This window comes from Homalodisca vitripennis, chromosome 5 (assembly GCF_021130785.1).
Source record: "Homalodisca vitripennis isolate AUS2020 chromosome 5, UT_GWSS_2.1, whole genome shotgun sequence".
Lineage (NCBI taxonomy): Eukaryota > Metazoa > Arthropoda > Insecta > Hemiptera > Cicadellidae > Homalodisca > Homalodisca vitripennis.
In genome coordinates, this window is record NC_060211.1 from 2378128 (window position 1) to 2402393 (window position 24266).

The following is a 24266-nucleotide window of genomic DNA, read 5'->3' on the forward strand; positions in this document are numbered from 1 at the left end:
TTAAAGATTTTCGTTATTGAATTACAATACAATTTAATTCTCAAACTAAGACAGCATAACATTTGATTACATATAATGAATTTCCATGTACAGAAGCATTTGTTTTAATTGATTATTTTTTTATTAAAGAAGGATTTTCTTTAAATGTTAGTATACATTTGATCAAACTAAATAAATAAAAGTACAGCTATATTAAATCCGTTAGGTAAATCCAAACAATCTCCATAAATTCCATTGATTGAAAGTTATCTCTCTTTAAGAAGACTTAAAAAATCTAATTTTTATTTAAGAACAAGGTAGGAGTACGGCACTCTACATTTTGCGTAACAAGATTCGCTAAGGCTGCAAGCAAACTTTCAACCTTATACTTCATTTTATTCTTGAGATGTCCTCCGATAATTTGTATTTCCATTACAACACTTTTCGGTCGGTGTTAAGAGGTAACGCTTTTTAAAAGAATATTGTTACTCCAACACTTTGATTAGCCGTTTTACTCAACTGAGCTAAACTTCGACCTTATATATAAACATATAAACGGTTTGAATGTTGCGTTTAGCTCCAGTTCACCTCCTCTTGATGCAGCGTCTGGAATCTGACTTGACTCCTGGAGTCTGGAGTCATGTTCGTCTGAAGTGGTAAAAAAGGCGGCGACGGAGAAGTTAAACACGAACTGTTTCGTGATCAAATAGAAAAACACAGTGTAATATAGGAGAATATGTATCACCCTTGTCCGATTGAATAATACTATAAACTATGGTAGTAATCGGATTATCATAATTATAAGAAACATTTAAATAGAAGTTTTTATTTAAAAATCAGCTAACCCTAAGAAATAAATTGATCATGCCATGCTAGTTTTAGAGGGGCGTGAAATGAGAGGGCATAACAAACGATAAACATACAAAGTGATACATTTATCTCAGATCGTACATTCCTTAGCTTGTTACGCGTACAATCGTCAGACATGTAATACGTGTCCATTAAGTTTTAGTTATAAACAGAAACAGACTGTAAACACATTGGCTGTGGCGGGATTATATTATCCCCGCAGCCCCAAAATCGGTTGTCTGATGGTGGTGATATAACTATAAAGCGTTGCTTTGGAGTGTATCAAGGTAAACAAATTAAATCGTTTTTATATTTTAATCTTTTAGACATTCTTTAAATTTGAAATCCACTAAAACTATAATGGCTGACGGTTTGAAGAAAATCTCATACGTATCTGTGTTTAAAGATCGCAACGTCTAGTAAGTTATGCTTTTCCCAGTGCAAATTGACTCATAGATTCTAGAGTATTAACAAAAAAAGAGCTTTTAATAACAATTAATAATGCTAATACATCAATGGAGATTGAATGAGTTCAAACCCGTTTAAGAAGTGTAACTTCTTCACATATGATTTCAGAAAAAGCAACGTTCTTTACTGCCTCGTAACGATGTTACTCATGAGGAAGTAAAAATATCGAGTGTCCACGAGGAAACCCCATCCTGCTGCTCAGACGAGGGAGATCGCGAGGCTGCTGACTTACATGCACTCGGGATTGTGGACGTGGAAGACGATATTAGCGAGTTATCGATGTCTATGACAAGCACCAACGTTCAGACCTTCGAAGATGAAGTGGTGGATGCAAGCGATGAGCAACCCAGGGAGAATAACACGAGTATTCACACTTTGGAAAATGAATCAAAGCAACTTGCGTCGGAAACTGAGCTGCAGTGGAACTATTACTCGAGTTTCCTGGTGGGGGCACAAGATTTTGCCACAGCTGAACAATCCGAGATCACCCAGGAATTTCCACAATCCTTCAACGAAGATGAATATGGGCAAAACCCCGAACAGGAAACCCCGTTTCCGGATTCAGCATCATTAAAGGAAGATAATGTAATTCAGCAGAGAAAAAGAGAATCTGCAAACATTACTAACAATCAAGACATTACATCTAATAGGGATAGTGTAGAAACTATTGAGAAAGAAGATAAACTTAATCTTACTGTTTCTACACGGTCTTATGAGAACTCTGAACAAACGGAAGAAGTATATTCGGATCAAATTACGTATGTACTTTGAATGTATTATAATTAGATTAGGATAAAACTGGTAATTTCTTTTCATACCATTTATGTAACTGTGTATTTGGATAGACAGTGTACTAAAACATGTACAAATTGATCGGTAAAATGCATGAAACTCTGAAAGCTAACAAACAAAACGAGATGTTCATCTTTTTCATTTGATCTGTCGGTGCCGTGTACATTATTTATGTAGTCACAGCTTTTCTAGTTCAATTTTTATTGAATTAAGTAATTGGTTTATTGAGCTTATGCGGAACAAAGTGTGTATGAATTTTGTGTTTCATTGTCATGTGGTGTTGTTTCCAGCGATTTTCTCAAGGGTAAATGTGCTGAGAACATTTTTATCGTGCTTTTTTACATGTACGTTTTAATTTTGTTTCTCGTATGATCACACGGAGCAAAAATGTCTTTAGGCATTTAATCGTATTTCCGACCGGCTTCGCCTCGTTCGTGGAAAAAACATCGTGGACAGAAAAAAATCTGCTCCTCGTGATGAAAGATATTATTATAACTTTGTTCTATCACATTTTCATAAGACCAGAGCGAAAAGCTCAGATAATCACTGAAGAATTAAGGGGTATGCCTGACTACCACATTCAGCTGTGTGTGTAATACACAATATTCACTCAAATTAATGTATTTGTCGCGGTAGTGCTATTAAACAGCCCAAGCTGAAGGTTATTCGTGTGCATTTTTAAATATTTCCTCTGGTGCCAAACTAAATTTGTTATACCAAATTACTTCTGAGACTATTTTTGTTAATTATGTAGCCTAAGTTTCTGTGTAACACCTCTTATATTCTTACCCATTCCCAAAAAGCTCTTGTTTTATAAGCATTTTATCATTTGATATCTTTAATAAATTAGTGTTTATGATTGTAACACTTCTTACAAATGGTAAGATTTCAGCTTTATTAACTTGTTATTACTGAAGGCTAATAAAATACCGATGAACTAGTATTATATGATAAGGTACAGTACTATACGGATTATGAATATAATAATATTCTGTCCACTCACTTTTATTCAGTTGTGTGAGTCCGAAGATGTACTCATTGAGTACGAAAGGCCTCACAAAAATAAAAACTTTATATTATTGGAGAGTTTGTTTAAATTAATAGATAATTTATAATAAGACAAGAGCTTCAAGAATGTATTCTGTCCACTTTTAAACATTTTGTAATATAATAAACATTATCAATATAATTGATAACCAGCGAAGTATTTTGGACTGTCAATCTTAAAATAGAGTTCATAATCATCGTGAAGCCTTTTTATCTTATACACTAAGCATTATTGTATTTCAAGTTGAGTTTCGGTCTATGAAAAGTAGGAGTACGCCACACCACGTTTCGAAGAACAGGATACACTGACGTTTACTGCACAATTGTTTATATATATTTCTTGTGTGTATATATATATATAAAAAAATAAATAAAATAAATAATGACTTTATTTTCAAGCGAATTTCAGTATTTAAAAACTGCTTTTCAAATTAACTCAGGTCAATTACATAATAAGCTGAAACAGCATAAAATAAAGTATATATAAGTGGCTACCTAATAACTTAAGTTAATTTCTTTTAACTTCCTTTTAAACTACTTAAGGGTAGGGTTTTAACAGCAGGTGGTAGGGCATTGTATTCCTTGGGTCCAAAGTACGAGAATCCCCTCTTGCCCCTCTCCAGGTGAACCCTCGGCAGTTGCAGCAATGAATACAAACCTTATAAGAAGCGCAAAGCCAATGTTAAAAAGTCTGCCAATTTTTATTTGAATTTGGCAAGCTTAGCGCGTCCACCGCTAGGCAGCGTGAAGGGCGCTCGTGGCGTGGCGAGCTAGAGTGAGACAGAAGACAGAGCGGGAGCGAATGAGAAGACGCGCGCGGCCAGTTAGACAGAGAGAGAGAACAAGCTAGAGCGAGAGGGAAAGAGGGGGAAACAAGCGCTCCTAGCGGCGGACGCGCTAAGCTCATTTTGGCGGGAAACCAACTTGGCAGACTATTCTCCATAAGCTTTGCGCTTCTTATAAGGTTTGTATTCATTGGTTGCAGCATGGCGTCCTGCCGAGTATGACGTTCCCTGACCGCCGACCGCAACATCAATCTTTTGTTCAGGTACGCAGGTCTACCAGTGTCAAGAACCTTGTGGACTATGGTGACAGTTTGTCTCCTACAAATCTCCTTAATAGTTAACACACTTGCTTTCCGGCGGTAACTTGTAATATGGTCAAATTTACGAATATTGTAAACAAACCTTACTGCACAGTTTTGGAGCCTATGAAGAATTGTAAGTTGTTCCTGACTCAAGCTGTAACCAAACACGGGAAGTGAATATTCAATTATAGGGAAAATAAGGGCCTGCACAAGTTGCAACTTTGCAGCCTCGGGAAGAATATTCTTCAGCCTGTAAAGCATCCTAAGTTTGCACATAACTCTACGATGTATCAACTCAATCTGGCTATTGAAAGTAAGCTCCGAGTCTATGCTGACTCCAAGAATCTTCAGCCTATCACACCTTAATAAATCAACACTATTGAGCGAAATATTTCCCATATCAGCATTTAGGGTCTGTTTACCAAAGTGCATGACCGAGCACTTTTCAGGGTTCAGCCTGAGACCGTGATCTTCTGACCATTTACTAACTGCTAACAAATCATTTCTCAGCTGAATACAAGCCTCGTTTGCCTCTGAGGGATGGTAAGATAGCAAAAGTTGACAATCATCTGCATATGCATGCAATGAACAGAAATTTAAAACTAAAAAAAAACATCGGTATTTATTGTGTTTTATTTATTGTGTTATAAATTTATGACATAATTTTCTAATTAAAAAAGGTCAGTGAAAACACATTGGTTAGTAGAGTGAAACGCCGCCAACCGCATCAGAATACGACGATCCAGTCAGAAATGGCAGCGCATAATGTACTTCACAATGTGTACCTAAAACAACCCGCCATTTCTGATTGGATAAACCTTTTGAGATGCGGTTTGCGGCATTCAACTCTACTAAGTGAGCTCTTTCAAATGAGGTATCACTCGACCCATGCTTAAATTTAAGATTTCCATGTTTTCCTCTGTGGGCCGTCCCCCCATGGTTGGCATGTCATGGTAATAGCAAGGAAACATAGTTTACATAGCCATATGACACTGTGCAAAGTTTATAGCTGTTATCTCCTATGGTTTTTTAAATATTAAGCCGTACCCATACTTTTCAAACACCCTGTACGTATATATATATATATATATATATATATATATATATATATATATATATATTTGTAGACAGATACAAACATACAGAAAATATCTGTTTTCGTTGCCAAAGCAGACAAAAGAGAAACTGTGACAGCCTTCTGAGTGACTTTAATAAACGTTTAGCAAAATTCCATGTTTAGACATGAGCCGTCACAGAGCTCAATTTTCTTGTCAATGTAGAAATGGGTTTTAATGCAAAATAAAAAGTTTACATATGAAATCTTTCACGAAATATTTTGCCATATGATACGTTCACATTTTTATTGTTTTAAATAGTAAGAGAAACACTAATTAACCATCAAATTATTTTGTATGTTGGGGCGGTTAGACTACGCGTATTTATGTCACATGATTAAATCTCTAATGGGTGAATTAAGTTTGGTTAAAAATGTATTGATTCTGCTATTTTTTTATACTAACCGTTGTGCATGAAAAAACATTAAATTTTGTCAAATATCATTAAATATAAAATTTATTGTTTAATTCTCACATACAGAACGTAACATTTTTTAAATTTAATTCAATTTTATATACGTAAACACTTAAAATACTCTATTAAGATTTATAAGCTGATTATTTTAATTTATTGAGATCAGGGAGGATTTCGTCTCTAATTGAGATTATCTTTGTTACTATAAATGACGTTTTTTACTTCAATCTGTTACTAATAAAACGGTAACATCAAGTAACTCTTGCGTTATTTATTGAGCGGAAACAGCAAATGACGTGTGTCATATATTCATATATCTGTTCTCTCTTTAAGCAGCAGGGATGTCACCTTACCTAATCCTGGACAACAATCCGCCAGGATCGATATAAGAGCTTATGTGGTGGACCCCCTGGTGGAGCTCTCCTCCCAGAGAGTCATCTTACCTCAGACTCCCTGCAACAGCTTCTCTCTGGTCCACATCTACATCAGGTCAGTGCAGCTAGCCACGTAACAATGAGCGGACGGTATGTGGTGGACCCCTGGTGGAGCTCTCCTCCCAGACAGTCATCTTACCTCAAACTCCCTGCAACAGCTTTTCTCTGGTCCAAATGTACATCAGGTCAGTGCAGCTAGCCACGTAATAATGAGCATGCGATATTTGGCGGACCCCATGGTGGAACTCTCCTCCCAAACCGTCATCTTACCTCAGACTCCCTGCAACAGCTTCTCTATGGTCCACATCTACATCAGGTCAGTGCAGCTAGCCACGTAACAATGAGCAGGCGGTATGTGATGGACCCCCTGACGGAGCTCTCCTCCCAGACCGTCATTTTACCTCAGACTCCCTGCAACAGCTTTCTCTCTGGTCCACATCTACATCAGGTCAGTGCAGCTAGCCACGTAATAACGAGTACGCGATATTTGGTGGACCCCCTGGTGGAACTCTCCTCCCAAACTGTCATCTTACCTCAGACTCCCTGCAACAGCTTCTCTATGGTCCACATCTACATCAGGTCAGTGCAGCTAGCCTCGTAACAATGAGCGGGCGGTATGTGGTGGGCCCCTGGTGGAGCTCTCCTCCCAGACAGTCATCTTACCTCAAACTCCCTGCAACAGCTTTTCTGTGGTCCACATGTTCATCAGGTAAGTGCAGCTAGCTACGTAACAATGAGCATGCGATATGTGATGGACCCCCTGGTGGAACTCTCCTCCCAAACCGTCATCTTACCTCAGACTCCCTGCAACAGCTTTTCTCTGGTCCACATCTACATCAGGTCAGTGCAGCTAGCCACGTAACAATGAGCAGGCGGTATGTGATGGACCCCTGATGAAGCTCTCCACCCAGATCGTCATCTTACCTCAAACTCCCTGCAACAACTTACCTCTGGTCCACATCTACATCAGGTCAGTGCAGCTAGCCTCGTAACAATGAGCGGGCGGTATGTGGTGGACCCCTGGAGGAGCTCTCCTCCCAAACCTTCATCTTACCTCAAACTCCCTGCAACAGCTTCTCTCAAGTCCACACATTCATCAGGTCAGTGCAGCTAGCCACGTAACAATGAGCATGCGATATGTGGTGGACCCCCTGGTGGAACTCTCCTCCCAAACCGTCATCTTACCTCAGACTCCCTGCAACAGCTTCTCTATGGTCCACATCTACATCAGGTCAGTGCAGCTAGCCACGTAACAATGAGCAGGCGGTATGTGATGGACCCCCTGACGGAGCTCTCCTCCCAGACCGTCATTTTACCTCAGACTCCCTGCAACAGCTTTCTCTCTGGTCCACATCTACATCAGGTCAGTGCAGCTAGCCACGTAATAACGAGTACGCGATATTTGGTGGACCCCCTGGTGGAACTCTCCTCCCAAACTGTCATCTTACCTCAGACTCCCTGCAACAGCTTCTCTTTGGTCCACATCTACATCAGGTCAGTGCAGCTAGCCTCGTAACAATGAGCGGGCTGTATGTGGTGGACCCCTGGTGGAGCTCTCCTCCCAGACAGTCATCTTACCTCAAACTCCCTGCAACAGCTTTTCTCTGGTCCACATCTACATCAGGTCAGTGCAGCTAGCCACGTAACAATGAGCAGGCGGTATGTGGTGGACCCCTGGTGAAGCTCTCCTCCCAGACCGTCATCTTACCTCAAACTCCCTGCAACAGCTTTTCTCTGGTCCACATGTACATCAGGTCAGTGCAGCTAGCCACGTAACAATGAGCATGCGATATGTGGTGGACCCCCTGGTGGAACTCTCCTCCCAAACCGTCATCTTACCTCAGACTCCCTGCAACAGCTTCTCTATGGTCCACATCTACATCAGGTCAGTGCAGCTAGCCACGTAACAATGAGCAGGCGGTATGTGGTGGACCCCCTGGAGGAGCTCTCCTCCCAAACCGTCATCTTACCTCAAACTCCCTGCAACAGCTTCTCTCTGGTCCACACATACATCAGGTCAGTGCAGCTAGCCACGTAACAATGAGCATGCGATATTTGGTGGACCCCCTGGTGGAACTCTCCTCCCAAACCGTCATCTTACCTCAGACTCCCTGCAACAGCTTCTCTTTGGTCCACATCTACATCAGGTCAGTGCAGCTAGCCTCGTAACAATGAGCGGGCGGTATGTGTTGGACCCCTGGTGGAGCTCTCCTCCCAGACAGTCATCTTACCTCAAACTCCCTGCAACAGCTTTTTTCTGGTCCACATGTTCATCAGGTCAGTGCAGCTAGCTACGTAACAATGAGCATGCGATATGTGGTGGACCCCCTGGTGGAACTCTCCTCCCAAACCGTCATCTTACCTCAGACTCCCTGCAACAGCTTTTCTCTGGTCCACATCTACATCAGGTCAGTGCAGCTAGCCACGTAACAATGAGCAGGCGGTATGTGATGGAACCCTGATGAAGCTCTCCACCCAGATCGTCATCTTACCTCAAACTCCCTGCAACAGCTTCTCTCTGGTCCACATCTACATCAGGTCAGTGCAGCTAGCCACGTAACAATGAGCGGGCGGTATGTGGTGGACCCCTGGTGGAGCTCTCCTCCCAAACAGTCATCTTACCTCAAACTCCCTGCAACAGCTTCTCTCTGGTCCACATCTACATCAGGTCAGTGCAGCTAGCCACGTAACAATGAGCGGGCGGTATGTGGTGGACCCCTGGTGGAGCTCTCCTCCCAGACAGTCATCTTACCTCAAACTCCCTGCAACAGCTTTTCTCTGGTCCAAATGTACATCAGGTCAGTGCAGCTAGCCACGTAATAATGAGCATGCGATATTTGGCGGACCCCCTGGTGGAACTCTCCTCCCAAACCGTCATCTTACCTCAGACTCCCTGCAACAGCTTCTCTATGGTCCACATCTACATCAGGTCAGTGCAGCTAGCCACGTAACAATGAGCAGGCGGTATGTGATGGACCCCCTGACGGAGCTCTCCTCCCAGACCGTCATTTTACCTCAGACTCCCTGCAACAGCTTTCTCTCTGGTCCACATCTACATCAGGTCAGTGCAGCTAGCCACGTAATAACGAGTACGCGATATTTGGTGGACCCCCTGGTGGAACTCTCCTCCCAAACTGTCATCTTACCTCAGACTCCCTGCAACAGCTTCTCTTTGGTCCACATCTACACCAGGTCAGTGCAGCTAGCCTCGTAACAATGAGCGGGCTGTATGTGTTGGACCCCTGGTGGAGCTCTCCTCCCAGACAGTCATCTTACCTCAAACTCCCTGCAACAGCTTTTCTCTGGTCCACATGTTCATCAGGTCAGTGCAGCTAGCTACGTAACAATGAGCGGGCGGTATGTGGTGGACCCCTGGTGGAGCTCTCCTCCCAGACAGTCATCTTACCTCAAACTCCCTGCAACAGCTTATCTCTGGTCCAAATGTACATCAGGTCAGTGCAGCTAGCCACGTAACAATGAGCGGGCGGTATGTGGTGGACCCCTGGTGGAGCTCTCCTCCCAGACAGTCATCTTACCTCAAACTCCCTGCAACAGCTTTTCTCTGGTCCAAATGTACATCAGGTCAGTGCAGCTAGCCACGTAACAATGAGCATGCGATATTTGGTGGACCCCCTGGTGGAACTCTCCTCCCAAACCGTCATCTTACCTCAGACTCCCTGCAACAGCTTTTCTCTGGTCCACATCTACATCAGGTCAGTGCAGCTAGCCACGTAACAATGAGCAGGCGGTATGTGATGGAACCCTGATGAAGCTCTCCACCCAGATCGGTCATCTTACCTCAAACTCCCTGCAACAACTTACCTCTGGTCCACATCTACATCAGGTCAGTGCAGCTAGCCACGTAACAATGAGCGGGCGGTATGTGGTGGACCCCTGGTGAAGCTCCTCCCAGATCGTCATCTTACCTCAAACTCCCTGCAACAGCTTACTCTCTGGTCCACATGTACATCAGGTCAGTGCAGCTAGCCACGTAACAATGAGCGGGCGGTATGTGGTGGACCCCTGGTGGAGCTCTCCTCCCAGACAGTCATCTTACCTCAAACTCCCTGCAACAGCTTTTCTCTGGTCCAAATGTACATCAGGTCAGTGCAGCTAGCCACGTAATAATGAGCATGCGATATTTGGCGGACCCCCTGGTGGAACTCTCCTCCCAAACCGTCATCTTACCTCAGACTCCCTGCAACAGCTTTTCTCTGGTCCACATCTACATCAGGTCAGTGCAGCTAGCCACGTAACAAATGAGCAGGCGGTATGTGATGGAACCCTGATGAAGCTCTCCACCCAGATCGGTATCTTACCTCAAACTCCCTGCAACAACTTACCTCTGGTCCACATCTACATCAGGTCAGTGCAGCTAACCTCGTAACAATGAGCGGGCGGTATGTGGTGGACCTCCTGGAGGAGCTCTCCTCCCAAACCGTCATCTTACCTCAAACTCCCTGTAACAGCTTCTCTCAAGTACACACATTCATCAGGTCAGTGCAGCTAGCCACGTAACAATGAGCATGCGATATGTGGTGGACCCCCTGGTGGAACTCTCCTCCCAAACCGTCATCTTACCTCGGAATCCCTGCAACAGCTTTCCTCTGGTCCACATCTTTCAAATTCAAATTCGAACCTTTTATTACTGTAAGCAATATACATCATATGGTAAAAGTCAGCCATTTAGTCTAAAATTTTGCAATCATACCACAGTGTCACATTCATACATACATATTTTGCATTCATTGATTCCAGTCACTCGCCAATTTTCACCATTTTCAACGCCAGGGTCTAATTTCAAAATGGGTGGTCTCCCAGTTACATGTTAAAAAAATCGCTGACATTATAAAATGCCATTGACGCTAAAAAGCGTTTAAGACGGGATTTTAACGCCTCAGGCGTTGGTGCATTTTTAATGGAAGCTGGCAATCCGTTGATAAAATGGACACCTGCTTGCGAAGACAAGTGTTCATAAACCACCGTTCTATGTTTTCCAGAACGGTAGTTGTCTCTGCCTCTTGTCTCATATTCGTGCACGTCACTGCCCCTCATCAGGGTACATTTGGACATACAGAATGAAAATGTTTCCAGGATGTACAGACAAGGCAGAGTCAACAGTTGCAAATGTTTGAAGGCTGGTTGGCACGACTCTCTAAAACTCAATTTTGCAATTATTTGAATCGCTTTCTTTTGAAGTTTGAAGGCTCTCAAAAATTTATTGTTTGCACTAGAGCCCCACAACACCAATCCGTAGGTAAGATGTGGGTAAATCAGACCATAATATGCCGTCATCAGTACTTGACTCGGGCAGTATTTGACTAAAGACCTCATAACATAAATGTCTGAGGCTAATTTGGTACAAATAGAGTCGATGTGAGCATTCCATGTCAATCCTTGATCAAGGTGTATTCCAAGGAATTTAGTGGATTCTGTTTCTTCTAGAAAGGAGTCTGCCAAACATTATGGCAGGCCCACACCCAGAATCTCCACTTCACAAAGAGAAATTAAAAAAATTGGATTTTGAGCCGTTTGTTGTGAGATTGAGACTTTGGAAGTGTTGGACGCAATTATTCAGGTCAACAAAAGCCTGTTGTTCCAACACTTCCTTAGATTTTCCATTGAAACAGAGAGTCGTGTCATCAGCATACTGCACGAGTCTCCCGTGCAGTAGTGATGACTCTATATCATTGAAATAGACCAGGAAAAGAATTGGATTGAGTATGGAGCCCTGAGGAACTCCATACTTTATTTCTATTGGTTTTGAAAGTTGGTTTGATATTTCAACCACTTGGGTTCTGTGGCTTAAGAATGAACTGAGCCATGAAAGAGGCACTCCTCGAATGCCATGTGATTCCAGCTTGTCAAGCAGTAGAAGGTCTAGTCTACATCAGGTCAGTGCAGCTAGCCACGTAACAATGAGCAGGCGGTATGTGGTGGACCCCCTGGTGGAGATTTCCTCCCAGACGTCATCTTACCTCAGATTCCCTGCAACAGCTTCTCTCTGATCCATATCTACATCAGGTCAGTGCAGCTAGCCACATAGCAATGATCAGGCGGTATGTGGTGGACCCCCTGGTGGAGATCTCCTCCCAGACGTAATCTTACCTCAGATTCCTTGCAACAGCTTCTCTCTGATCCATATCTACATCAGGTCAGTGCAGCTAGCCACATAGCAATGAGAATGCGGTATGTGGTGGACCCCCTGGTGAAGATCTCCTCCCAGACGTCATCTTACCTCAGATTCCTTGCAACAGCTTCTCTCTGATCCATATCTACATCAGGTCAGTGCAGCTAGCCACATAGCAATGAGCATGCGGTATGTGGTGGACCCCCTGGTGAAGATCTCCTCCCAGACGTCATCTTACCTCAGATTCCCTGCAACCGCTTCTCTCTGATACATATCTACATCAGATCACTGCAGCTAGCCACATAAAAATGGGCATGCGGAAATAAGGTTTCCTATTAGACCTGTAGGTACTACATGGCTATCAAGCATCTGCTTTAAAATAGAGTAGACAGTATTTTCAGTACAAAATCCTTACCCTTCGATCTTTTTCTGTCATATCGCAATATTTCTCTCCATATTGTACTCTTTGTTGCTGACATAACTCATGATCGATTTGCCGGAACTACTCCAAGCTACCGGGCATGACAGTGCACTAGCGTCTTCTATATCTCTTCCATCATCTGTGACAGGTCGACTAGCTAGGTGGAAAGTTTTTTAGCCTATAATTACAATCTCTTTTTCACAGTTTTTATTACGATAGAATGTTTGAAAGGATAATAGGATTAAGAGGATATTCCATCGTTATATGTTAAAAAAATATAACACTATGCTTGAAGTATTGGAATCTACCTTCTTCTTCATATGTAAAATAAACACTAAGTCCTACAACGACCTTTTTCGATTTGTACACCTGAATATAACTCAATAATCGAAACGTGGTGTTAAAAAAAATTCTTCCTGAAGCTAGAACTCGTGTATTAATTTAAAACAATACTTTTATCTTCGGAAAATCCTCACAGATTGCTCAAGAAAACTTTCTACTTTTCTGTCTTTAGGGGATTTTTATAAAGCTGCGACTTTATCGAAAGTTCAGAATCAGTTGCACCAACTATTTAAACTAAGGGAAGTCCAAATCTTGTCTCACCATCATAAATGGATTCTTCCTTTTCCTTTTTAGCCCCAAAGAGGCATTAGATTCACAGTTCACTGTTAACAAACGAACTTGAGGAAAATGACAAATATGTCTAAACCTATGATGGACTTGTTATCATAAGTTTTTGCTTTCAAAATAGTTTGTATATAAAATATAGAATATTGTTGAACCATTATAATTGTTTTAACATAAATATAATAAGATTTCTTATTGTGTCATTATATGATAATATTAATATTTTGTTTTATATTTCGAAACTTTTTTGATTAATCGACCATAATATTAAATATTGTTTTATTCTTTCACAGAAGCCGAGTACAGAAGAAATGCAATTTTCACTGTAAGAGGACAGCTTTTAAAACGAGTTTCGAGTTTCGATCCTCCTATGAACACTTGAGGGTCGAGCCCAGGTGCGGAAGTTTGGGGTACAAAGAGGTATGTTTTGTATTCTCCCTGTGTAATATAAAATGCGTATAATACAAAAAAGTCTTATACAATTGTAAAAATAACCATACTTTGGTGTTTACGCTTACGATAAATTAATGCCTCAATTAAATTTTAGAAATATTTCGGCCTCACCGAGAAGGGATATTTTGAATGATCAGAGATTAAACCGAAACTGCCGGTTACACATTTCCACCTGTAAGGGTAGTTTGTATGAGCGAAGTTACATCGCAATTGTCTCAAGGTTAACCAACTAACGGCCAATACGATCAACAATGATCAATATGGTCTCTATTAGCTGATTTTTCATAGTAGGCTACGTGTAAACATTGAATTAGACAATAGACAACTTTATTAACCGTTTAATAAGTAACATACATGGCTAAACTAAAAATCATGCAGGATTAATAAATACGTACTAAAAGCAAGCACTCCATGCATTAGAAGTAAGAGTTAAAGTCACTGTGAGAGAAGGCAAGAAACTCACTTTTAGTGTAGAATGGGTTTGCCAAAACGTAAGCAGTCAGTTTGTTTTTAAATTTTGATGTCGTCAAGGTCCGAGCTGAGCCTGGAAGTTTATTAAAAAATATAATACCTTGGTGATGCAGATTAGATTTAGATTTAGTGAGCCTTTGTGTATCATTTGTACAGGGAGGTACAGTATAGAATATTACGTAACTAATCTTGTAAAACGTGTATTATTTATACAAATAGGCTTAGAATAAACTAAACTTGGTAACTAAACTTTTAAAACTTGCATAATTTACATAATGAGGCATAGACTATTACGTAACTAATCTTGTAAAACGTGTACTATTTATACAAGGAGGCATAACCTATTACGTAACTAATCTTGTAAAACGAGTAATAGTCATACAAAGAGGCATAGGCTATTATGTAAATAATCTTGTAAACGTGTATTATTCATATAAGGAGGCATAGAATATCACTTAGCTAATGTTGTGGAACGTATATCATTTGTACAATGAGGCATGGATTTGAATATTTAAAAGACATGTTCAGAAATAGAAGATGTTTATGAAAATTTAGATTAAAATATTTACATTTAGTTTTTGTTGTAGTATATAATATTCACTTATAAAATTAACAATTATTTGGACAAATTATTTGAACTAAGTTTGGTAGTGAGGATAATCTTAAATCCCACTTCTGGAGTAACCCGTTTGACCGTTAGGTATTTGAGACGGGTGGTTTGAGACATATTTTATTATTATAGAATTTGCTTCTATGATAGAAGAGTAGTCTGTCTTATCATTCTGCTACTAATAATTCTAAGAAATGTTATTATTTGAAAGTTTTCTTCAAAATATGACTAACAGTTACAGCCCAGATTCGACTGGGAGTATGCGGTACAAAAACTAAAGTCTTTACCTAAAGTGATCTGGGTTAAATAATTAATTATATATTTTATTACTTCTTGTCATTTTCTATCGATAAAAAATGTTTGTCCAGTTCAATTTTAATGTTTTTTTTTACTAGATGGTAGATTATTAATAATATACTGTAAGTCGTACCAATAATACTGAGAGTACATACAACAGTAAATTGTCCAATTTCAGGGCGCTACGAATCACGCTCAAAAAAATAAAGGGTTGATAATATAACCATTATTGCATTGGAGTAATTATATTAGTCAAATTCTATGAAATTTTCCATTCTAGGTTTTGTTTTGTAAACATTATTGTAAAAATGTTAAATGTCCCTCAGTTGCAGTAAAAAAATAATATAAAAATTTCTGGAAATGTCACTATTCACGTAGATAAAGTAATTAACATAACTGCCGTCAAAAGTCTAGTTGAAATTTACGAGCTCTGCCCTACGCTGTATATTTGCTGAAGCTGCAAACTTTACAATATTGAGCAACTTCTACAACACTATTGTTAATTACTGAGAGGCTAGTGAGCTGGAACAATGAATGATATAGGCTACTGTAATGTAGACCGTAATGACCATTAGAACTGTAACAGTTGCCAGGGGACAGTAAACGAGTATAGGCTACTGTACTGTAGACCGTAATGACCATTAGAACTGTAACAGTTGCCAGGGGACAGTAAACGAGTATAGGCTACTGTACTGTAGACCGTAATGACCATTAGAACTGTAACAGTTGCCAGGGGACAGTATACTAGTATAGGCTACTGTAATGTAGACCGTAATGACCATTATAACTGTAACAGTTGCCAGGGGACAGTAAACGAGTATAGGCTACTGTACTGTAGACCGTAATGACCATTAGAACTGTAACAGTTGCCAGGGGACAGTATACGAGTATAGGCTACTGTACTGTAGAACGTAATGACCGTTAGAACTGTAACAGTTGCCAGGGGACAGTATACGAGTATATGCTACTGTACTGTAGAACATAATGACCGTTAGAACTGTAACAGTTGCCAGGGGACAGTAAACGAGTATAGGCTACTGTACTGTAGACCGTAATGACCATTAGAACTGTAACAGTTGCCAGGGGACAGTATACGAGTATGGGCTACTGTACTGTAGAACGTAATGACCGTTAGAACTGTAACAGTTGCCAGGGGACAGTATACGAGTATAGGCTACTGTACTGTAGAACGTAATGACCGTTAGAACTGTAACAGTTGCCAGGGGGCAGTATACGTGTATAGGCCACTGTACTGTAGAACGTAATGACCATTAGAACTGTAACAGTTGCCAGGGGACAGTATACGAGTATAGGCTACTGTACTGTAGAACGTAATGACCATTAGAACTGTAACAGTTGCCAGGGGACAGTATACGAGTATAGGCTACTGTACTGTAGATCGTAATGACCGTTAGAACTGTAACAGTTGCCAGGGGACAGTATACGAGTATAGGCTACTGTACTGTAGAACGTAAAGACTATTAGAACTGTAATAGTTGCCAGGGGAAAGTTAGTTCATCCATGTCTTGTGTGGAAGTCGGTTAAAATCAAAGTAGTCCTATTGATTCAACTATTCATTCTAACGAGAATATCCAATGAAGATGAAGATACAATGATTAATGAAGTAAGAAGAATAATCTGATAAACATGAAACATAACAGTAAGTATCAAATATAGATAACTATAATAATGATTAAATTAAATGGCCGTATATCGAAAGTACTTCGAATACGCAACGAAATAACTAAATGTACACTATTTATAACATGATAAAACAGAGAAAATAACGTATGGCAGTAGGATGAAATAAAGGTTAAACTTAACAGTTTCTAGGGCATCCTATAATTTGCATTATTGATCCCTGGTTTAAATTATTTCCAAGGCCAGTTTTAAAATCATTTCCCACGCATACAATGCTAAGCAAATAAATTTGAAAAATTGAATCAAGCCAGTCACTTGGCGACGAGATAGGAATTGTTCCTGACAGACTATATCACTTCCAGTAACATTAAACATTTAATTTGTTCACTCAAGTTTATTGGTATCTTATTCGACTAAAAGTACTACATACGAAATACTTGCAACACTCATGTTACATTTTATTACATTTTGTTACACGTTACATTCTATTTGTACATGTTATATTGTAGTAACGTACTCTTTAACATGAGCCATTTATCATCATCTGATTCGACTTCTAGTTTATACGCTGTTGTTATACTATATTTTGTACTATCTTTATTAAAAATGCGCATTTTTTTACAGAGAGTGAAGATAGCTTTGGTTTTCAATCCAATTTTAAGTCAAAAGGAAATATTTAATAAAGCCTTTGAAATGAAGATTGAATCAATGAAATGGAGTAAAATTCAAGAGTTGTTAGAACAGCACTATTTATCAAAGGTGAGGATTATAATTGATTATAGAGAACAAGTAAAGCATAGTAACTTGTTGTATTTAGGATAAAGTACCCTTAATCAAGTACAGTGTAATGAAAACAAACATTGTTTCAGGCAAAACAGCAATCAAAGAAATCACGCGTAGAAAATACCAAGGCCAGTACTGTGATACAGAATAAATCGTCACTAGTAGTAAAAGAAAATAAAGAAACAAAGAGTAGAGGTGGGAGCGCTAAAAGTAAATTGAAAGGGAAAGGAAGCGTCGCCACCAGCAAGACGAAAAAATCAAAGCTGAGCATAAAGACAACCAAATTGAAGAAGAAAGAATCAGGTCCTCTCGCTGATGTAATCATTGACCCTGCTGATGTGGAAGTGACGGAAGACGACCTCAGGAGTGCTGAGTCTTGGCTGCTGAAGTACATGGAGCCTCAGACGAGGACAGAGACACTCTACTGTTTGCTAGAGACGGAGTTAGGCAACGAAACTAGGTAAGTTAACTAGTATACATATAACAAGAACCACATGCCTCCACCTCCTGGCATTGAGGAAGCCAGTTCGTAGTACAGGCAAAATGGTTTTATCTGTCATTGAAAAATATTAAACCGTGAGAAAAGGAAAATAGAATTTAGGGTATAGGATTGCAATAAGGATCTAAAATCTATAATATTATACCAGGAAATCTTAAAATATGTTTGGAAGAAAAGCAATGACAGAAGAGGAATGATACAAGCACAATGTTTGATAAATATAAATAATGTATAGTGTAGCGACGGCAGGAAGAATTGATTCAATGTGATAGTTGAATTCAGCTCCATTTCACCTTCTGCTTAGTGCAGCGTTTGTCATCTGACGCTGTTACAGACTTGAATCCTGGAATCTGGATTCGATGTTATACTACGCTATGTGTAGAACACTTGGTAGCTCCACCGTGATTTGGGATCGTGTCTGTAGCACTGTAGTGCGCCTGATGAGATAATGAGGTCATACTACGCTATGTGTAGAACACTTGGTAGCTCCACCGTGATTTGGGATCGTGTCTGTAGCACTATAGTGTGCCTGATGAGATAATGAGGTCATACTACGCTATGTATAGAACACTTGGTAGTTCCACCGTGATTTGGGATCGTGTCTGTAGCACTATAGTGCACCTGATGAGATAATGAGGTCATACTACGCTATGTGTAGAACACTTGGTAGCTCCACCGTGATTTGGGATCGTGTCTGTAGCACTATAGTGCACCTGATGAGATAATGAGGTCATACTACGCTATGTGTAGAACACTTGGTAGTTCCACCGTGATTTGGGATCGTGTCTGTAGCACTGTAGTGCGCCTGATGAGATAATGAGGTCATACTACGCTATGTGTAGAACACTTGGTAGCTCCACCGTGATTTGGGATCGTGTCTGTAGCACTGTAGTGCGCCTGATGAGATAATGAGGTCATACTACGCTATGTGTAGAACACTTGGTAGCTCCACCGTGATTTGGGATCGTGTCTGTAGCACTGTAGTGCGCCTGATGAGATAATGAGGTCATACTACGCTATGTGTAGAACACTTGGTAGCTCCACCGTGATTTGGGATCGTGTCTGTAGCACTGTAGTGCACCTGATGAGATAATGAGGTCATACTACGCTATGTATAGAATACTTGGTAGCTCCACCGTGATTTGGGATCGTGTCTGTAGCACTGTAGTGCGCCTGATGAGATAATGAGGTCATACTACGCTATGTGTAGAACACTTGGTAGCTCCACCGTGATTTGGGATCGTGTCTGTAGCACTGTAGTGCGCCTGATGAGATAATGAGGTCATACTACGCTATGTGTAGAACACTTGGTAGCTCCACCGTGATTTGGGATCGTGTCTGTAGTACTGTAGTGCACCTGATGAGATAATGAGGTCATACTACGCTATGTATAGAATACTTGGTAGCTCCACCGTGATTTGGGATCGTGTCTGTAGCACTGTAGTGCACCTGATGAGATAATGAGGTCATACTACGCTATGTGTAGAACACTTGGTAGCTCCACCGTGATTTGGGATCGTGTCTGTAGCACTATAGTGTGCCTGATGAGATAATGAGGTCATACTACGCTATGTATAGAACACTTGGTAGTTCCACCGTGATTTGGGATCGTGTCTGTAGCACTATAGTGCACCTGATGAGATAATGAGGTCATACTACGCTATGTGTAGAACACTTGGTAGCTCCACCGTGATTTGGGATCGTGTCTGTAGCAATGTAGTGCGCCTGATGAGATAATGAGGTCATACTACGCTATGTGTAGAACACTTGGTAGCTCCACCGTGATTTGGGATCGTGTCTGTAGCACTGTAGTGCGCCTGATGACATAATGAGGTCATACTACGCTATGTATAGAATACTTGGTAGCTCCACCGTGATTTGGGATCGTGTCTGTAGCACTGTAGTGCGCCTGATTAGATAATGAGAATATGTCTTTATCTAGATTATATTTGTGTTGGTCTGACGCGACGAGTTCGTTTTTTGCTTCTTAGAGGTCGACTGTCTTTGTCTTTCTTCAGACTGCCGCAGATTCCAAATTTCAAGAATCAAGTCTGCAGCAGCGTAAGATTTTAGACGCTGCACTAAGTGGAAGGTGAAATGTACTTGAACTCGATATCCGTTAAAATAATATGCCGTTTTAAACAAAAAAAGAAGAGAACAGATTTCGAAAATATGTGTGTATAAAACAATGTGGAATAATAAATTACACCGATAGGGAATTTGGAAATCAAACCTTGTAGTAAATTATTTAAAAAAAAATAATACATAGGAAAACCAAAACTTGCGTTGTTAAAAAATACGGTATTTATTTGTTCGCAACAAACAACGATAAGGGCATACTGGTCCAAGCCTAATTTCTATAACAGGGTCTATAAAAAAACAAAAAAAAAAAAACAAAACAAAACAAGCAAATTATAAGCAAAGGTAAATAATGCAGTTTTGCACCTAGTATACCCTGTATGGCCTAGTAGTACACCTAGTATGGCCTGTATGGAAAACATAATTAAAAAATGTATTTGTCACTGTAACTAATGTAGGTTATGTATCTAGTATGCCTTAAGCCTGTAGACTATAAAACACATTGGTAATCCTTATCCTTCAAATTTTATCATAGCGAGATTAAAATGTGATAAAAGATTTGCATCTTTATATTTAGCCTTTTATTTAAATACAGAACAACACAACCACCATTTGCTGTATTTAATATTTCTGAGGTGTAATAACAGGGAGCAACACCTCTTCTAAATATGTGCGCAAGCAAAATAATATGGGGGTGTAATTTTTCTAGAAAAAAATTATATTTTGTCTGTAGAGCAGTATAAGGTTAATGTACACCCATAACAACCGAAAACTTTTGCATTATGAAAGTACACATAAACCACATGCCAAAAACAAAACACCACTTCAAAGTAGACATTTAAGTTATTACAGCAGCACATGATACAGACCTCTTCAGGTTAATACTGTATAGACAAGGTGTAATATGCTTCTGTAGTTATCACAATATAGCATATAGCTATGTCGTATCGTCACAAGTTGCATGTGGAAGGATTATGAAGTGATGATTAATAAAAACAAACAAGAATAGTACGAAGAACGGAACGTAGATTATGTGATTATGATATTAGGTCATCTATAGGGTAGGGTTATTACATAGGATATACAGTTTAATCTAGTTCGCTAACCAAGAGCGAGATACAGTCAATGTAGATAAAACTGTTTGTATAGAGAGTGCTGGAGGCCACAACATCTCTGGAAATGTTCTTGGTTTGTGACCTACATAATACACCAAAGGGCTGTTGGTGGCCTGCCTATATAAATAAGTTAATATACACGAAACAGCGTGATTGTCACCACTGTCGATTACTGCAGGAGGAAGGAGACTCTGGAATGTGTGGTGGTGTGTCCCATGGAGGCTCCAGCAATCGTCCTCTCGTCCTCGGCATGTCTCGACTTCGGACCGAGGGCTCTGGGGTCTACCTCCAAGATGAGGGCAGAGATAACAAACATCTCCTTCTTTGACGCCACCGTGAGAGTCTCGACACTCGACCCGGTCGGCCAGTTCATGTGTCCTGCACCGCTAGAGACTACACTGAAGGTAGGATGTAGTTGATAACTTAATATGTTTCCATAACAATACAGTTTAATTGAGGAAAATCAAGGCTTTTTCTCTTGTAATCTTTTTCTTCAAAAGATATGTAACAAAATCGTGAATAAAAATTCTTTTTAGGAAAATAGGTACCAATCAAGCTTGATAAAAAACAAAGGACCCTTTAAAATTATAAATTTAGCGTATTCTTAATCCATCTCTTACCTAAAGCAATAAAACAGTAATATAATATTAAAGAAAATACTTTCGAACAAGAATAGTTACACATTAGTGTTTTATTCGAATTTTCCATTCAAATTAAACAATATTACGTTTATTCACAGAGATTATTTTATTTCAGATAAATGGTGAACGTCTGGAACTTCCTCCTGAGCATATCCTTAGTGTTCCAATTCTTTTCATGCCAACTTTGAGCATTAAGGTGAATGTTTTTATTGCTCAGAAATACTCATCATTTTATTCTTTCTGGTAATACTTTTAATACATCTTAGCTATTTATAGAAATAAAAAGGCACATTTTACCTGAATGTGTAATTTTAATTTAGATCAATAATACCGAACAGTGGACATGATTTAATTGTAAATATAGAATTACAGATTTATAGAGAAAACAATAAACATAAACACACATTTTCAAATGTAATTTTAATTTAGATCAATAATACCGAACAGTGGACATGATTTAATTGTAAATATAGAATTACAGATTTATAGAGAAAACAACAAACATAAACACACATTTTCAAGTGTAATTTTAATTTAGATCAATAATACCGAACAGTGGACATGATTTAATTGTAAATATAGAATTACAGATTTATAGAGATAACAATAAACATAAACACACATTTTCAAATGTAATTTTAATTTAGATCAATAATACCGAACAGTGGACATGATTTAATTGTAAATATAGAATTACAGATTTATAGAGAAAACAATAAACATAAACACACATTTTCAAATGTAATTTTTAAAATATTAAAATTGAATATCACATGAGGTCTTATAAATTTTTTTAGTTATATTCCTTATATATTATACTTTTTCCAATTTATTAATTTTTAGGATACGAATGTTGTAAATTATTATGTCCAAGTGCAGATTTGTAAAACTATATTTTTGTGTTTTGGTCCGCCAATACCTACATTTATTGCTTCATTAGAGCTTTAAAGACATGTACTACTACGTATCACTCATATAAATCGATTATACCAACATTTATTGTTAGTTTTATTAAATTAAGGTAATTATATGAAATTAATTGTTTTGTCATAGACTTGTGATCTGGCTTTTTAACTGCGTATTAACAAACTATTATTCATAGGCTCAAAAGTGTAACACCAATCTATAATTTAAGTGAATAACAACCGAAATATACACATCACGCAGTTTATTTGATCTTTAGTAAGCGTAGATTTTTTAGACTAACAACATTACAAAAAATTGTAGGCCTACATGTCTTTCGTTTACTACAGTTGACAAGGGGAAGCAAATTTTTCAAAGCGTCAGATACCTTATTTTTCTGCTAAAGTTATAAGTTATCACCTTTATATTTTGTTTTTTTTTTGTAATAAAAAGTTTAAATAATGATTTCAAAATTTTATTCAAGCATTACGAGAGCAATCATACAATTCCATTTAGACACCTCCTGAACAACAGATTTGACTTTCGTAAATGCAAGAAGTTTATTTGAATGAATAACATGTGTTCATCGTTAACTGAACTGTTGATTTCAACATTAACATATCTGGTTTAAATAGTCGAGACGGTCAATCTTTAGACGCAGTGGCGTTCTAAAAGGCGTTCCCTGTTTGAACAGTTTAAAATTCTGCCTCTTCCTTTTCGATCGTCTATAGCATTCATTTTTGGTGACCGTATAATAGTGGTCTTTTAATGGATAAAAATATCAAGTAGATAACTGACTTAAAAATTTAGACTAATATTAACTCTTTATTCCTGAACGGGTTTGAATGGATAACAAGAAATATTATGTATATCAATAAAAACAGAAGATATATATAACAATTTTGATATATATATATATATATATATATATAACAAAAATAAAGAATAGATATAAGAATAGACGGGAAAGAAAAGGGTTCAAACGTACCCAACTTTCGATCAAACCTTTTTCTTCACCTCTTCTTCAATCTGAAGCCTTTTCTTTCCCTTCTCTCTGTTCGTTATTATTGTATGTATTAATGCCTCTACCGCCTGACGAAGAGGATAGTTTCCAATACTCGAAACGTTCTGTTGTATCTTTCGTAACATATAACGATGGCGAATGTCCAAAATCCTATTATCCTTTCAAACCTCCCATCGCCAATAACAAACTTTAAGAAAAGAATTGAACAGGTTGTTGAGAGGTTCGAGGTGAGGAGTGAGACGACCGTTCTAAATCTCCAAGTCCGTGGGGAGGGAGTGACTCCTTCCTTCACCTTTAACCCTGACCGCGAGATCTTCCCCTTGACCTCCGGCTCCGGCAAGAAAGCTGATTTTGTTATCACGGTTAGTGCATCAACAGTTTCTGCC

General features: G+C 39.1%; 1 protein-coding gene across 4 annotated transcripts in view; it reads left to right on the forward strand.

The window, feature by feature from the left end:
- Nucleotides 1-24266, forward strand: part of LOC124361721 — an 85967-nt gene that overhangs the window by 60904 nt on the left and 797 nt on the right. For 2 of the 4 annotated variants that reach the window (XM_046815648.1, XM_046815650.1), the window contains exons 12-19: nt 1405-2054; nt 6086-6241; nt 13658-13784; nt 17461-17595; nt 17706-18079; nt 21491-21716; nt 22069-22149; nt 24090-24242. In XM_046815648.1, the coding sequence (XP_046671604.1) occupies nt 1405-2054; nt 6086-6241; nt 13658-13784; nt 17461-17595; nt 17706-18079; nt 21491-21716; nt 22069-22149; nt 24090-24242 (1902 nt within the window). The remainder of the gene's footprint in view (nt 1-1404; nt 2055-6085; nt 6242-13657; nt 13785-17460; nt 17596-17705; nt 18080-21490; nt 21717-22068; nt 22150-24089; nt 24243-24266) is intronic. The other 2 variants (XM_046815649.1, XM_046815651.1) reach the window with 2 other exon arrangements.